Source organism: Prorops nasuta, unplaced genomic scaffold (genome assembly GCF_024137725.1).
Source record: "Prorops nasuta isolate Cenicafe-Biocafe unplaced genomic scaffold, Cenicafe_Pnas_1.2 PNAS00027, whole genome shotgun sequence".
NCBI classification, from domain to species: Eukaryota; Metazoa; Arthropoda; class Insecta; order Hymenoptera; family Bethylidae; genus Prorops; species Prorops nasuta.
Window position 1 is genome coordinate 445,969 of NW_027116824.1, and position 17,373 is coordinate 463,341.

A 17,373-nucleotide genomic window follows, 5' to 3' on the forward strand; every position below is an offset into this window, starting at 1 on the left:
TCGTATGTCAGCCATAAAATAATAATAATAAAAAAAATATATATATTTTTCCGTATAGTTTTTATAAAATAAACGAAGAAACTCGGTAGGAAAGTGGTAATTTCGTTGTTTTGCCCTGGTCACGAAAACCCACATTTTTCTTTTACAAGATAATTAGAAATCGATGAACGTGCCTTACAAATGATCGTATAACTGTAAACCCTGTAGAACTTTATTCGTAGATCAGAGTAACATCGCAATACGCTTCTCTGCTCGATTCCAGAGTCTTTCATTGGATCGAATAAAAGATAACGTTTGTCCAAATCGACTTTTTAGAAATGTGTACAATTACGGGAGTAGAAATCTTGGAAAAATTGTACCCTTTCAACTCTCAGCAATATTTAATCAGATAAACTCAGCGAACGTTTTCTTTTCACTTGCACTCGACAATATTGCACATTTCCATCGAGGAAGTTTTTTCTCTTTGCGAGATAATTAGAAATCGATAAACATACGTTGCAAATGATCGAATAAATGAAAACCTAGTTTAACTTTATTCGTTCAGCCCAATGACATTGGTACACGCCTCTCTACTTGATTCCAGAGTTTTTCATTGGATCAGATAAATGATATCATTTGTCCAACTCATTCGGGTGGTTGAATCGTGTTAGGGTTCCATGTTTGATTTGTTAGAAACGTGTACAATTATAGCGGAAGAAAGCTTGGAAAAAGTGGCCCCTTTCAATTCCGCGTGACACGCACTACTTGTTACATTTCTTAGAAAAGAATGTGTACGATTTTATTGCAGAATTCAGGCAAGGAAATAGTGTCGCGCATCGGGTACCACTGAAGTATCGACAACTTCGTGTGGGGTTATCTTAAATATAGATTTGAAGTATAAAGTTTCGTACGACCTCGTGTTGAGCGATAATATAGTCTATCTAAGATCGCTAACAGTCCTGACTAATCGGCCGTGAAACATTACTCATTGTTATCGTTAAATAACAGCATATAAGACTTCACTAATAAACCCATAATCACTACTAAACGTCTACAAGATTTTCTTCGAACAACTATTTTCTCTATTACATAACGATCAACTATAAATGTACGCACATCCGGGTCGAAGCGGAGAAGAGAGTCTGTTCCACTGGAACAATTGCTGCTTGAACGAAGAAAATCATTCTGTGATTCAATCAATTCGTTCAACATGCTCATACTCCTCCTTTAATTCAATGAATTTATTAAATTGCTTCGTTCGTTGTGTCATATTTATTTACTTCGTTTATCGAATCATCTTGTAGCGTCACTTCTTCCAAATGCTATAGTGACTTTAATAAGGAAGCGAGCCGAAGCTTCTCTAAATACATTTCTTTGAGTTACGATGGGGTGTGTACGACATATTTCGTAATCTTACGAGCCATAAATAAATGCTACGATACGAGGAATATTTATATATATATATATATATATGTGTGTATATAGTCATCTTTATTTATTTCAATGTTACCAAAATTCACGAGGAAATGCAAGAGATGCATTGAAACAACTTGATAGAATTTTTAATTTTTCTAATATGACACAATAAGGCCACTGAAATTCTCATTAAATGCAAGCGTAAGAAAAGAGATGTAAGCAATGACAAGGTGAATATGGATTATGCAATCTTTGAGAGAACATACTAACCTGTCATCTTGCAGTCGTTTGAGGTCAGTCATCTCGCGCTCAAACTTGAATTTTGACACCTCGCAGAGCAGGGCGTCACGCTCCGAGATGACCTCGGTAAGTTCACGCTGGAGACGCTCGATCTCGGCATACTGTCGCGTGATAAGCTGGTTTTTTTCCTCGAGGATGCCCTCGACATCGGGGTCCAGGAGCCCCGAGTCCCCGATACCGCTGAGAACGGTGCTCATCTCGTTTGTTTACTTTCACTAGAACGCACGTTTCTCACTGAACGGTGTTTTTCGCGGCTTTTCCTCCCAGCACCGGCTCAGGATTGGTCGCACGGTCATCGAATTTTCCCGTAAGCGACACTAGCGATTCTCGTTGCGCGCATTCCACTCTGTAAATCACTCAGAAAACTTTGTTTCCCGGTGGAAATCGCCCGCCGACACTCCACGATCCACCACCGTCTCATCTCACACTCGCCATCTTGCGACAATCGCCGCTTCCAGATACTCTTTCCGCACTTTCCTACTTTTCGTTCCGCGTTCCTCACGGATAAAACCGGACCGAGCTCACCGAATTCCTTTTCCAGCTCTCCAGTCTTGTCTATGTTAACCTTTTATTGACCGAAAGCCTACTGCGCAAGCGTCAACCACGCTGCCTTCCAACGGTCGTTAAAACTTTAAATTCTCGGTCGGCAAATAAGCGCCCTCTGACTCGACGACGACGATGCCGTGTGTGTATGTATGTGTGGGAGCAATGCTATTTCTTCTTTCTTTTTAAATTCTTTGTGATCGACAAAGCGGGAAGCCCGTTATGATGATGCAAATATCGAATTCATACTTTCTTTTTCGATTATTTAGCTTTTACTAAAAATTTATTCTTAATATTCTTCTCGATCAAATTAGTCTTTAAGACGAAATCCTCAGATAAATCTTCGGAGAAATTTTTTCATCTAAACTCCTACGTATTCAATTTTAAATAAATTTCTGTTGATTGTTATAAAGTAGGAGCAGGTTTCTTTTGAAAAATGAGATACAATCTGAGGAAACAAATGAATCAACTAAAAATTATACAAAATTTCCACGTTTGGTGCTGTAGGCGCCATCTTTCGGCGAACCGAGGAACTTACAATTTGTGGTCGTACATTTTAGCGGCAAAATTTAAAATTCTAGAAAACTTCTTTCATTATTTGATCTAATTAATAATTATTCTTTTATTCAAAGCTTCAAACATGATTTATTTATCAAAATATATAATATTCATGACACATTCTTTCAATATAAAAGTTTATATTACCGTTCAGTGAAATTCTTTTCTTTTGTCTTATCGGTAAATTATATCTACACGAGACGACGCGACACAATGACAATGCTGAAACTCCTTGATAAGTCTTAAGCTACCATTCAACGGTCAAAACGAATGCTTTCGAATGTAAACACACAAGTGCGCAAAAGTGTATCAAAATAAATATAGCTTCAAAGCTTACAATTATACACAATTTCGAAAAACTGAGAACCAAAATAATACAGTAAAATCTAAATATTTTCTTCAATTAATTCTACGCACATAATTAACGAGAAATAAAATTTAAATAAAAGTTTCTTATATAATTTTCAGAGTTCGTTTTCCTTTTCTTATCCACGCAAAGATGACAGTGCAGCTTAGGGGATATTGGATTAGATAAGAGGAGCAATAGAATCTCGGTAATGTATTATTAAATTATTGCACGAGGATTTGCAATAGTGTGCATGTGTTTTTGGAGAGGAAAATAATGAGTTGCTTATTTATTTCCTTTATACATGGTTTTTTCAGCACGTGCTGCAGGTGATGATCGAGGATCGACGAAAACGTGCTAGATCTTATAGATCATCGCTCGAGCGATAACAATTCACGTGATAGAGACCTGATAAACACTGGCATGGAATCTTCAAGGCTTCATATTTTACTCCAAATTTTCTTCTCCACGAGCAAATAGTCAAAGATACCTCCGGAGATTTTCTACCGCTGTCTATATCTATATCATCGAGAATCACACTATATACATTGCCTGCAGCTAAATTTGAAAGTCCTGACTTACACTCGATAAGATAAAGATTATACTCTCGTGTGCAGCACGTGTATATCTAAAAAGATACTAAGCTCAATTTTTCTTTAAATTTCTATCCGACAATCTTATAGTTTTCCAATTAACAGTCTTTTGTTTATTGTTAAATCTTGATCACTCCTTATCAACGATATCTCACCTAGCTATCTATGTTCATCATTGATCAATTGTTAACTTTTTCTCTCATTTTACAATAAAACATTAAACTATACAATTGCTTGTTTATCCTTATCGATACTGGACAATTTCAAAGCATCCAGCTTGCCATTATTTTTCCAATTATCCTTTTTCAATTTTTTTATTTATTTACTTTTTTTTTAATTAAGACGATACAATGTTTGCAATTTGCACGTTAAACCATCGGGTTTTAAGTGCTGTTTCTCAGCAAGTAGTTTAATTTTATTATCGTGCAGACGTTATTAGTCGCGCGATAATTTTTTTTAATCCGTACGATCGTCAATGGTGTCCCTATAACAATTGTTTCGGAGGAGAGTCGTTAAGGGGGTCTCTTATCAGTCGCATGAGATTCCAACGGTTAGCACGTGCTTTTTATTGGGGAAGGGGAAGGGTGCACGTGAGAAAACACTACCTCCCAATTTACAGGCGGACGCAAGTATCACGCGACGCTTCTAATGTCTCGAATATTTGCAACGTTGCAAATTATATACGAGACAAATGACACGCGTCCAAATCAGCCATCTTAATCAGGAAATTGCGCAATATTTCTCATCTCTGCCCAATCCTATCGAAAGTCCATTATTCGGTCGATCGAAAATCAAAAGTCCATTTCCTAAAATCGATCGTTCGTAAAAACAGATTCTTATCGCTTCGCTCGTCCTTCGCTTAAAGCACAAGAAAATTGGAACTGACATAAATTAATATTCGGTCTATTTGAATAAAACTGCGATAACGCGGAGTATTCGTTTTCTTTTTTAAGAGAGGAAAATTTCACTCGAGATATCCAAGTGTCTCTTGAAAAATATGAGTTTTTAATAAATATTTCATTTCTCTCTCGTGTACTTGCCGAAAGTTAAAATTTCTTTTTTTACGAATTTGTCTGAAATTTGTCGGTGATCGTTAGTCGATGGTCTCTGAGGAAGCTGCGGCTCTGAAACGCCACCGGTCACCTTTACGTACATTATCAGCTAAATTCTGCAGTAATTCCACGGGAGAGACTCTTGTTTGGATTCCGAATTCGCAAGAAAACAAAAATGTAACAAAAAAAACCAGACATGTTTTTTGTCGGTTTAACCAACTGTGCAGCAATTGTGTAATTGAAATGAGCAGAATTAACGACTTAACGATCCGATTGTAAATATTGTAAAATTCGCCAGGATTTTATAATTAAAAAATTGCATCGACTACTCTCAGACTGTTACCTGGCTCGAAATGAAAAATCCATCGATCGAAATAATCCATTTGTTGTGACGTTCCATTTCACGTGCAAAGATTAACGATAAAATCGAAAACAATCTCGGCTATTTATTAGATTAAAAAAAAAATTCCACCAAGTTTTCTAAATAATCACCACTCTCTACTTATTACCGATCTTACGTGCGAAATAAAAAATTCGTTTCTTCGATAATTAACAAAGTCTTTCGCAATTAACGCTTTTATCGTTCTAATTACTTCTTGTTTAAAATATTTCGTACTAATTTCACTCAGATAAGATATATCGCTATCTAGTAAATTGATCCGTCTGCTTCCGATATGAAATTATATAGTTGGGCATTTTCTTGCGAAGAAACGAGCAGAGTGTTGTACAAGGAAATTCTTAACGAAGAGGAGAGCGAAAAAATGGGAAAGCGCGATTGACGTGGGTGGAGGTGCAGAGGGAAAACAAAAGTTTTTTAATGGAGATAAAGGGTTTGAAAAAATACATTTTTCGAGTAAATGGCTTTTTCAATTATCATTCGAGTCTCCAAATTCAGTAGGAAATTTTTATTTAATTATAAAAATCTTTTATGGCTTTTTTTGCAGCTTTGTGGAATTACGTTTTACCTTCTGACTTGCATGATTGGCATTCACTGCAACATCTAAAATAAGAAATAAAAATTCTCAGAAAAAGTGTGATAATATCCTCAGTATAGACTATTTTTATATTATGTCATTTAACTTTCGTAAATGGTGAATTTTTAAGCTGCTGGTATCTCGAAATTATAGCTAAAAAAAATCGGTGAATAATAAAAAAAAATTAACCGATCTTTTTTTTTTATTTATTGCGGTCCAGACCGGGGCCATAAACATATTTTTCTTTAGAAATTTGTGTTTTTTTTATTTCAGACGCTCCAGTGAGTCGCAATCATGCACGCGAATATGCAAACCTGAATTCCACAAGGCTGCGACTACCTTATAAATATTATTTTAGAAAATTTACAAAAATTCCATTCTGTATTAGAAGAATAGAAATTACATGTGAGGAAGATGATGTACTTAAAAAAGTACTTTTTTTGTAGATTACATCAGTCTTTACAAAAATCTAAAATTTCCTACACAGAGAGTATAATATAGCCTTAAGTAAATAACGTAGCATAAACTAAACTGGAAATGTTCAATGATGTTATATATACAAAAATTAAAAATATTGGAAAAAGAAATTCTTAATAAGCGCACAGGAGAATGTTACTCCATGATTAACAAGGAAGAAAATCCACGAGAAAAATTGTATCTTTTTAATAGGAAAAAAGAGGATTAAATAAAAAATATATACAACAACAAAAATAGAGTAACGTAATTTCTGCTGCATGGAAAAGCGTTATATAACGAAACTCTTTACAAAAGAGTTCAGAGAATGGGAAAGCAAGATTGTGACGAGGAAGGAAAATTGAAAATTAAATCTGAAGAATCTAGTGACTTTGAAGGAAGAGGGGGAAAATCTGGTGATTCTTCTTTTCATTGAAGAGGGAGTAGAGACACGGGAAGGGAAGGAGTGAAGAGGGGTTGGGGGGGGGGGGGAGGGGGAAGATGACAAGGGAAATGGAGAAAATTGGAGAGAAGGAAGATGGAAGTGTGATAATGGTCGAATGAAAAATTATGATAAAAAATAAGCTGTTGAATGACGAACGATTGGATTAGTGCACGAGGGAGTCATCCCCCCTCCTCCTCCCCCCGTACAAGTGGATCCACCCAGTGCTCGTTCCTAACTCTCCGCAATCTGGCACGGCCTTTGAAACGCTATATAAAGTGACAAACTTGCTCTGTCCATTAGTGCTAACAGTCGCTATCGTTCTTGGCTGTTGACAGGCCAAAAGCTTCCGAACCTTTATCCCTTCTTCTCTTTCTCTCTTCTTTCTCTCTCTTACCTTTCTTCCTTCCCTTCTTCGCTTCCTCCTTTTCTCCCTTTCTCTCTCTCTCTCTCTCTCTCTCTCTATCTCTCTACTCTCAACTATCAATTATTCTGCACCGAGTCCTCTAGAAGACTCGTAGAACCGAGGTGCTCCGATCCCCTTTCAGCCACTCCACAACTCAGTCGTTTACCTGATCATGTCTCGACTCAAAACCACCTGCAAACTCTGAAATCTCCCTGCGAACATCCCCAGTACGTCCTTGGAACTTGCAAAATTCGCCCGTGGCTCTCTTCAGGATCTTGTAAGTAAAATCACGATTTCTTCACGAATTTAATTCACACTCGACCTGTTTTACTTGGTAATTTTCTAATTTCGTTATTTATTTATCGAACATTGTTTAATTAATGGAGTTTTATAAAGTATTTTAAGTTGAATGATATAATATTTATTTTTATTGATCGAGGAACCTTTTGGTCGATCTTGCACTAAAAAAGGAGATATTTTAGTTTATCTCCTGAATTTTGTGTAGATCGAAAATAGTTTTATTTAATTCGATTGAGATTTGAGAAAATTGAACGAAAAATCATTATTAAATTGGTACTGTAAAATGATTTTTGTCCTATTAAAGGGATTCAGTTGATCGAAAGGTTTTGTTATATTTAGTTCACAGTAGATGGTGAGTTATTAGTACAGTACTAGAGTCTATTGATAAATTAACGAGAGATTTAAAGTAGTAGTAGTATTAAATTACGAGACAAAGTGGAGTGATATAATACTAGAACGGTAGGACAGAGATAAAATTATTGAATGTATCTGAGGTTTAACGTCGATAGAAAATTTTCAGGAAACAAACAGCATATTAGGCATATACATATCACAAGATAAAGTGGTATGATGAAATTCAATGAGATTTTTATATTTATCGAAGAAAATGCTATATAGTAATACAGTTTAAAGTATAATGATGCAGCAATTGAATGTAAATGAGATTAATAAAGGCAAGTAGGAATGAGTAATCAGATTTTCATTTGTCTCACGTGACTTGTGTCAAACTATCGGATAGAGCATAAATACAGTTCTGCGACCCATTACTGTAATTTCGTTAACGAAGGAATTCGTAAATGACCCAAATAGCACTCCCCTTTTATCCTCCACCATCGTTCACTTAACGCCAACCTGGTTCAGATTGCCAATGAATGGCCTACTGCAAAAGATATAGCTGACGCGCCAATAAATTTTCACGTAACACCGAGATCCACCATAAACACATACCTCTGAATATTAAAATTCTACCCTTTTGCAATTCAAACTTTAATTTTTCCACAAACTCCAATAAAACTCTCATTTATTTTCCAAACCATAAAAAAAAAAGATTACCAAAGTTACAACTTTTGGAAATGGAAACTATTGCTTCTAGCAGGAAATATATCAGTGGTGAAAACTAATAGTTTTGCTCGTATCTCTTGGCACATTATCTTAAGCATATCTGTAACAGATTTAGGGTACGCAGAGAGGTCGAAAACGATTTTATTGTCTATTACGAAAGTAAAACTTAATTTTATAATTATCCTTCTTCAGTCGAGTCTGAGAAATAGTTAAGTACAGTATCATTTTATTGCTTCCAGTTAAAATCACAAATCTAATTATGTAAAAATGAGAAATTTCATAGATGTATTTATAATAGGATTGTACGAAAGTCGCGATTACTGTATTTCAGCCTAAGGACTCATAATGGGTCTATTAACGGGGCTTTTCTGCACGCTGATCCTTTTCGGGACTTCGACGGCTGTCTCTCAAGGACCGAAGGAGTACGAAGGTCAGTTGTAAAAATGAAATTATACTCTCGCTCGCTCGTAATTCCTCTGGAACACTGCAGAAAGCACTATAAAACAGTTTCAAAATGCCATTTGAAGAAAATAATAAACTTCAGCCTTAAACTCGTTTTGATGGAAAACATTTAGATCCGGTGTTAACATCTCCTTATCTCTCACACATTATTAATAGCTCGGGCCTTAATGCGCTTATCTCTAATTTAATAATTGCAATACCAAATTAATTACGTCGCAATAAATCTGTACAGCGATTCGTGCAATCGAAGGATGAAAATTGAATTTCGAGTGATTCGATGGCGATCTATTCGTACCTATTTTCTCTTATCAGACATGTCCTTCTGGATGAAATCCGGTCAAGAGAACCTGCAACGGATGTTGGCACTCAGGAACAATGAGAATCGTGCGAAAAACGTGATCATTTTCATCGGTGATGGCATGGGCCTGTCCACTATCACAGCTGGACGAATTTTCAGGGGTCAAAGTCGTGGTCGTACTGGCGAGGAATACAAATTGGCTTTTGAAACGTTTCCCGGTACAGGCTTTTCCAAGGTAACGTGGCTTTTTATGGAATATTCGATATAGTTATTTGTATGCGAAAAATTGAATGACTTTAAAAAATTCATGAAAGTTTATTATTTTTAATAATTATAGATGATTAATATTGTTAATTAAATTAGTTCGATTGCTGTAAATTTGTGTGAATTTGGATCGAGATAAAAATTATTATTATCATTTTTTTTTGCTTAGAATGGATTGTGATTTGTGTAAAATTAGGCTAATCGATTTTTTTTTATTGCAGACTTACAATGTTGACAAACAAGTACCTGATTCTGCTGGAACAGCTACTGCAATATTTTCCGGTGTAAAAGCCAGGTTCAGGGTGATCGGTTTGGACGCCAGAGCTCCTTACAATCATTGTGACAAAAACATTAACCAACTGAGCAAACTGACCACCATTGCAGATTGGGCACAGGAAAGTGGAATGGACACAGGTGAGTTTCTTGTGCTAACTTTTGTAATTCACGCGAATACTCTGGGAGCCCTTGCAAAAGAAATAAATTCAGAAAATGTTAAAACTATAAATGATGAAAAAGAGAATTTTCATGGATGGTTGAGGGTTTTGACTTTTTATTTTTATATGAATAATAGTTATCTCCACTTGGAAGAAACTTTGTAGGACGTTGACTTAACTTTGTTGGATTATTTCAATTCGTTCGTCTCATTAATTACCCTCTCCCCTCTTTCTTTTTATTTCGATAAAATCACAAAATTACGAAAGTTTTTTCAAAACACTATTATACATTTTCTCATTATCGTTAATCGAGCTGAAGTCTTATTGACAAAACTATTCTTCAGTTTTATAATTTTTATTCGATACAACTATACGTTCACTGTCTAATCCACAAAAATTCCCTTTTATTGTTAAAAAATAATTTATAAATCAAAGTAAAATAATTTCATAGAAATAATTATTAATTTAGTCACATAGTTATATATCATTAAAATGACTAATGCACGAAACTGAAGGATGGGGAAAAGGTGAATCATTGAAAGGAGCACGTGATTGGAATTAGCTTATGATAGATTGCTTTATGATGGTTTTGCATGGTGAAAATAATTTAAAGCTATAGATAAAAGAGGGGGGGGGGGGGGAGGGGGAGAGGTCGTTTTTCGACCTTCTCCTTATCGAGGACGAATTGTTAACCATGACTGATTTCTCCTTCCACAAAATAGAAACTGATTTTCTTGTAAGATCAAGTCCCACTTTATCGATGTGTACTTATTTTTTTTCTGCCTACGTAATTCAAGAACTTATCGATAGTTTTAGTCGCCGAGTCGACTGCTGAGTAATAATTTGCATTCCCCCCCCCCCCCCCCCCCCTCTTACCACCTTCCAGCAAAAAACGTGATAACCACTCGGTGACTTTCGCGTTTGGATAAAATTTTTGAAAAAGTTGCACGTATATAGAAAATACCCACACACTGGAACAATTTTAAGAAACAATGTTTTTTCTCAGGTTTTGTAACCACTACTCGTGTGACACACGCAACCCCGGCTGGTCTTTACGCTCACGTGAACAACAGGGATTGGGAGAACGATGCCTATATTCCCGAAGAGTACAAAAAGTGTCTCAAGGATATAGGAAGGCAACTGGTCGAAGATATTCCTGGCAAACACTTCAAGGTACCTTTTTACGTGCATCGATAAAATTTGTTGCGCGTGATTCTACGAATTTTAACGATCGTCCAAGAATTATCAACCGTTGATCTTATCATTTCTCGCTTGCAGTTATGACTCCCCCCCCCCCCCCCCGCCCCCCTCTCTAATTAGTTTTTCCTATCAGCGAACATTTGACACGCGTATATTGTACATTACTGAGTTGAAAAGGAGGAAGGAGAAACGGAAAAAACAATTTTTGGTAATTTTGCGCATTTCTCGCTGATGACTTTTTTTCTAATTAGTTCTTTTATCTTTAAACAGCACACACGCGTGCATCTTGTATATAATTGAGTTAAGGAGAAAGGAAAGGTAGAAAAAAAACTGTTAACATAATTTTAAGTATTCTTACTCATAATTATGATTTCTCTCTCTAATTATTATTTCTTATCTATAACAGTAAACACCACGTGTAGCTATATATAGCGTGTACCATTGAGTTAAGGGAGGAAGAAGAAGCGGAAAAAATTGTTGGTAATTTCAGGCACGTAATTGAAGCCGGTTGCTCGCGGGTGTACATCAATAGAATCCTACTATAGTGAAAGTTCAAGGTTAATTGAACGATGGCACCCTTTTAGAGGAGTCAAGTATCCGGCCCTTACAATCCAGCCAGTCGCGCCAGATAATATCGTGACTGTTAATAATTGGGACGCGTCATTTTCACGAGGCTTCGAAAACTTGGAAATTCTCAGTAAACTCTATCAATATATATATATGACCATTCGTCCGAACGAATAACGAGCAAAGACTATCGATTACCTAATAGGACGAAGAAAAAATGCGGCTGTAAAAAAGTATGAGAAAAATCATGAAATACGCGGAACGGAATGGTTCATTAATTATGCGAAGCTGTTGATTTAATTATGGTTTTATCTCGGCTCATTTGGCTGCTTGATTCGCACAGGTAATAATGGGCGGTGGTGGACAAATGCTGGGCTTGCCCATGAAGTCGAAGGACCCTGAAACGTTCGCCAGGAGGGATGGCAAGAACCTGGTGGAGACCTGGCTGAAGAATAATCCGAATGGAAAAATTGTCACGAATAGCAAAGAGCTTTTTGGTCTTGACATTAACAATACGTCGAAAGTTATGGGTATCTTTGCCCCTGGACATATGCCATATCACGCTGATAAGCCACAAGACGTGCCATCTTTGGCCAACATGACGACGCAGGCCATTAGAATGCTTAGGAAAAACAAAAATGGCTTCCTCTTGATGGTCAGTGCACGATAAACAATTATCTTAAATATAAAAATAATTCTATCCAATTTTTTCAATAAAACCTAACGCGAAATATTCTAAAATTTAATAATATGGAAGCTATACAATTTCTTAGAATTATTTAGGTCTTAAATAAATATTGGACACTGAGAATACTTTGTCAAGTTTATTTTTTTTTTTATTTATTATTCGTTGTATCGGTAAATTTTGTTCATCGTTGGTAAATTTTTTCGCTGCAAGTTGTGTACTAAAATTATGTTTATGTTAGTTTATTTTTTGTAAGATATATGGAATATTTAATTAAATTATTTTGTGTGACCTTCAGGTGGAGAGTGGAAAAATTGACATAGCGCATCATCAGAATTACGCGCAATTGGCTCTTCGCGAGGTCGCAGAGTTGGAGGAGGCAGTTTTGGCTGCCATGAAACAAGTCAAGCTGGACGAATCGCTGATAATAGTGACGGCCGATCACTCTCACAGTTTCACTATGAACGGGTACCCCAATAGGGGTAACGACATCCTCGGATTCGCCAATAACTTGGCAGATCCGGCCATCAAACCCTACGAGACCCTCAGCTATGCCAACGGGCCAGGATTCCTCTACCATCGATCGAAAAACTCGAGTAACCTTAATCAGACTTGGATCGACGTGGAAAAGGACCCCAATCGGAACAAAACGTACTACCAGAACTTTGCTGCGAAGTACCTCAAGGACGAAACCCATGGGGGGGAGGATGTTGGGGTTTATGCAGCTGGTACGAATTTTTTCTTAATTTTCTCAACACTTTCCAAATTTATTACAAAATAAATATACGTTGGCTTTTTAAAAGATTTTTTTTCACAATTAAACTCAATACTCGTAAATACTTCAAAATTAAATTAAGTAAAATTTTTTATTATATTTTTTGAATAATTTAACATCGTCAATTTAAAATTTCTAACTCTTAATTTACAATAATAATATTTAAAACGGTTTGATTATTATATTACAACAATTATTTGATTGTTATTTTCAAGCTATTGAGAATGATTTTTGATTAAAAAATTGAAAGTGTTGATTTTGGAATTAGTAATACAATTAGCTGATCAGAGATAATTAGTTTAATTAAAAATTTTGTTTTCAGGACCCTACTCTCATTTGATTCGTGGTACTTTCGAGCAGAATTACATCGCTCACGTGATAGCATACGCAGCTTGCTTCAAAGACTGGCCATCGCATTGTGATAGTGCTTATAATCGTTACTTCTACGAATTATCCCATTCCGCAGGGAGCAACGCAATCTCGCACACTACACTCATCACCATTCTAATTACATTCTTTGTCACGATACTCTATTAAATTTATAGTATTCTTTTAAGAATCCCTCATTTTGATTCTTACAATAACTCGCTTATCAATGCTGCAATCAACGATTTTGTCAGCTTCATTCTTATACGTATATATATATATATACAACAATACAGTATATTGTATCTTTTTAAATTATTAATAGGTTCTTTTTCACCGTCATGTTCCACTAGTGCATTGAATAAAAAATGCATATTTGTCTTGTTTCAATTTATTACACTAGTACTGCACTGAGGTGAAGAGGAACAGAGAGTCGAAAGTTCGCCAATTTATTTTGATACTTTGATAGCTAAAGATATTTTTACACCCAGTCGTTTCGCTAGACGCAAAGCTTTAATAAATTCTGATTTAATATTTTAATATTTTGCCCCAACACGACTTTTGCGACGTCGTTTAATGGCGCAGTAATAAACTGCTGTCTAATATTAATTATAATAGTCGAATAGTTTTATATTTCATTGAGGAATATTTTAAAGAAGTAGGATATTTTTTTCACAGTTCGGTAATTCAACGATTTTATTTATTCACATATTTATTACGATAGTTATACAAAAAGTTTTGTGTTATATTCTCGTCTATGGTAAAAATATATTAACTCGTGCCTTAGTTCGATTACAGAGATACAACGTTATTTATATACATAGATAGTGAAATTTTCTTGTAAATTTTGTAAATGAACGATTACATGTAAATTTATATATATACAGATCTTAACATATTTTATACAGTTGGCCTCAGTCCCCATTTCAATAAAAATCTTATATTTTTTAACGAGAGAACGATTCACAATATTGTATAATAATATTTTCGAGATGCAATTTTCATTTTGCATTTATTTATTTGATAACAAATTTTCGGAGATATCGCACACTTGCAATATCTAGGAAATTTTAAGAATTAGTGATTAATAAATATAGTATTTTTTTCTTACTTGCTTCGTCTCATCTTATTTACCAATCTATAGTGTTTCTTCAAAAGTTTATTTAATAATTCTTCAATTCATTAATGAAACTGAGACTTTCTGCCGATGCAAGTAAGAAGAGTTCGCGATTGATGCCAGAATATGTGTTGGTTTAGCAGGTCGAAAATAGAAACTATTTTGTAACTATATTTTAATGAGCTTGAACGCCAACAGTCTAGATTATATAAATAATAATTTGTCCCTCATAATCGTGAGAAATTAATTTGTTTAAATAATCGACCCGATATTTTACTGCCGAAATTTATTCTTTTGTCAAATGCAGAATAAATAACTGTGCTTTAAAATTCTCTCTATTTTGTAATAAAAATGATCATTTTGCCCTGTACACAGTTAAGAGATTTTTTTTTTTTTTAGTAATATATGAAATATTTTTGCTAATGACAGTTATTCGTTTGCAATATAAAAAGTAAAGTTAAGAGAGCTTTGATATTCCCTAATTTTACAGTAAAATATAATAGCGTTTTATGATTTGCCCCTCAGAACAGCCATGAAATAATTTTTGTAAATAATCGGTGCGGAATCCTCGCTAACGAAATTCCTGTCGGGCTTCAAAGAGGCGAAAGGATTCTTACGTGGTTCGCAAACAACATACATATCGCAGATGGATCTCACTCTCTCAATATCTCGCGGTATTTCGTAGCTCGTATAAGCAGTGATAACGACAGGCACGCCGAATTTGCAAAATTCGCGAATCGTATCTGGCCAAGTGTCACTCCCGTTGAACGCCGTTTCCCTGTACAGACCGGGATTAAACAAACAAACGATATCTGGTTTAGAAAACTCTTCGGACCGTGTAAACTCGTGATAAACCATTCCATCTTGAAATTGTACCTGGACCACTCTGCCTGATCGTTTGCATTTCCCGCAAAGGTGTACATTTTTATAAAACATAATAGGTATATCCGGTACATTTAGTTCCGGTCCGATAAAAACTAATGAGAGTATTTGTAGTCTCGGCATGAAGTGAAGGAAGAATTTTTCCCAAACGCATAAATTATTACATTCAAATTGAAATTCCGCACCAATAATGTGAATCGTCATTTTGTCTAGCGTTCGCAAATCGTTGAAACATTCTCGAAGCGAATAGAGAGTCGTGAGTGGAGCGGTCGCTATATGCGATAAAGTCGCATAAATATGACAGTCCATGTAGCGATAGTAAAGAGAATCTCTGTACATGTCGAAAATGAATTTATCAAAATTTTCCACCGGAATCTCTTGCTCGAAATTCGGAATCTCAGGAGTTACAAAACCGTTTCGATGAGTAAGAATTAATATTCTTCTAAGTACTTCAAGCTCTCTGCACCATCTCTCGTGACCGTCGTCGTGGCCCACACAATAAAATTCCATTTTACAATCATCACAGCAGATAATATCGGATGAAGCATCATGGCAGACCCTGCAAACTTTTGGATACAGAATAATTTCTTTTTCCCACAATTCCATACGTCTGCGCAAGGTTTTCTCAACGATCTCCATGAATTTTAACCTCAAAAGCTTGTAATGATCATTGGAAAGTCCTTTGGCCATCGAGAAACCAGACCCTTTCCCAAGAAGCTCTGTAAAAATTTTACAGAATTCTTTGTGTCTGCACCGTCCTTGTTTCTTGTGCTGTTGAGAGCAATAAGATACCATTTTGCAGCTCTCGCAAACAATTTCTGCAACTTCCATGCAAACTAAACACAAATTCGTTGCAAATGTGAAGCGTGGACGAAATGTAAATATTAGCCTCTCCTCGTCGCTATCGTCGCTAGATGAGTTAGTTTTTACTCTCAAAGTACTGCCATCTATTATTGGTATAGATAAACGAGAATAAATGTCGATTGGAACTCCCCCCGCCATAAAACTTCCTTCCGGCGAATCTTTGTCAGAATCTCGAGCCGATTCTGTTTTTTTTAATAATGCAATAGTAGTTCCACGCGCTGGTTTTCTATTCGAATTTTTCTTTCGTCCCATTTCTACTTCGAAAATTTAGATGGAAATTTTACACTCCTTTTCCACTGTAATTCACGATACATAAATTTCATAACTTTTATTGTGTGTGAATTCATCATTTCTGATGATATAATAAATAACGGTATTCTATCTACTCACCTCAATCTTGTTTGTATAGTGTAATTGTTTAATTCTGAATAGAACTATTTTTTTTCACTAATAACACATTTAATCAAATACGGAAGGATTATTTATTATCAACCGGTATAGAGAGAGAGGCTCTGAAGCACTGTGAACAGTGAGAGATCTTGTCAAGACACGGTAGAGCCTTTTATCGGGCACAATGCCATTTCTTGGTCCAAATTATTTCAAGCTCTACCTCAAGCCAATAGCCTTTTCCTACCTCAAACCCTTCTATTTTCACCTTTATTCTTCATTGTTTATTTTTCAACGACCTATACCGTGAAACAGTACTGGGCAAAATATAGTTACCATTATACATATACAAGAATTCTTAAGTTACTGTAACTTGAAATTGTAAATACACAATTATATAATTAAATATCAGCTATTTCTAGTATATATCCACAGTAATATAAAAATAGTATATATATGTTAATTATTATTTTTCAAATTTAAATTATAATGATTGACAAATTCATATAATTGTAATTGCAATTACATTTTGCTCAATATTGCCTTAAATTATATAAAATGCTGTTAAAAAAATTTTCGTTTTAAAATTCTTTCCTCTAGGTATAATTTAAATTAAAAATGTTCATTTTGTCATATTTAAAATTTCAT

The 17,373-nt window shown here is 35.3% G+C and overlaps 3 protein-coding genes and 2 long non-coding RNA genes across 6 annotated transcripts in view; 3 read left to right on the plus strand and 2 right to left on the minus strand.

The window, feature by feature from the left end:
- siz (Brefeldin-resistant Arf-GEF family protein schizo) overlaps nucleotides 1-2,197 on the minus strand; it is a 65,080-nt gene extending 62,883 nt beyond the window's left edge. For both annotated transcript variants that reach the window (XM_066742154.1, XM_066742148.1), the window contains exon 1: nucleotides 1,666-2,197. In XM_066742154.1, the coding sequence (XP_066598251.1) occupies nucleotides 1,666-1,892 (227 nt within the window). In that variant the 5' untranslated portion in view covers nucleotides 1,893-2,197. The remainder of the gene's footprint in view (nucleotides 1-1,665) is intronic.
- Nucleotides 2,198-3,085: 888 nt separating this feature from the next.
- LOC136782615 (uncharacterized) lies at nucleotides 3,086-3,945 on the plus strand. Its single transcript, XR_010824136.1, has 3 exons — nucleotides 3,086-3,175; nucleotides 3,265-3,350; nucleotides 3,460-3,945. It is a non-coding gene; the product is annotated as an uncharacterized lncRNA (long non-coding RNA).
- Nucleotides 3,946-5,510: 1,565 nt separating this feature from the next.
- On the plus strand, nucleotides 5,511-6,703 carry LOC136782497 (uncharacterized). The gene is made up of 3 exons (XR_010824128.1): nucleotides 5,511-5,640; nucleotides 5,732-5,927; nucleotides 6,035-6,703. It is a non-coding gene; the product is annotated as an uncharacterized lncRNA (long non-coding RNA).
- Nucleotides 6,704-6,793: 90 nt separating this feature from the next.
- Nucleotides 6,794-15,073, plus strand: LOC136782495 (alkaline phosphatase-like). Its single transcript, XM_066741951.1, has 8 exons — nucleotides 6,794-7,339; nucleotides 8,756-8,854; nucleotides 9,199-9,419; nucleotides 9,670-9,862; nucleotides 10,889-11,055; nucleotides 11,993-12,304; nucleotides 12,633-13,062; nucleotides 13,432-15,073. Exons 2-8 carry the CDS (start codon nucleotides 8,770-8,772, stop codon nucleotides 13,644-13,646), a joined length of 1,623 nt encoding a protein of 540 aa, XP_066598048.1. The 5' UTR covers nucleotides 6,794-7,339; nucleotides 8,756-8,769; the 3' UTR covers nucleotides 13,647-15,073.
- Nucleotides 15,074-15,099: 26 nt separating this feature from the next.
- On the minus strand, nucleotides 15,100-16,930 carry LOC136782496 (putative protein MSS51 homolog, mitochondrial). The gene is made up of 2 exons (XM_066741953.1): nucleotides 16,729-16,930; nucleotides 15,100-16,634 (listed from the first exon to the last, which is right to left on the minus strand). Exon 2 carries the CDS (start codon nucleotides 16,588-16,590, stop codon nucleotides 15,100-15,102), a length of 1,491 nt encoding a protein of 496 aa, XP_066598050.1. The 5' UTR covers nucleotides 16,591-16,634; nucleotides 16,729-16,930.
- Nucleotides 16,931-17,373: the final 443 nt, after the last annotated feature.

Bases quoted from the DNA above. Each gene is read 5' to 3' on its own strand.
- LOC136782496 (XM_066741953.1), bottom strand. From the start codon at position 16,590: ATGGGACGAAAGAAAAATTCGAATAGAAAACCAGCGCGTGGAACTACT.
- LOC136782495 (XM_066741951.1), top strand. From the start codon at position 8,770: ATGGGTCTATTAACGGGGCTTTTCTGCACGCTGATCCTTTTCGGGACT. The intron at 9,863-10,888 runs GTGAGTTTCTTG...GTTTTTTCTCAG, and splicing joins GGAAAGTGGAATGGACACAG to GTTTTGTAACCACTACTCGT. The intron at 13,063-13,431 runs GTACGAATTTTT...TTTTGTTTTCAG, and splicing joins TGTTGGGGTTTATGCAGCTG to GACCCTACTCTCATTTGATT.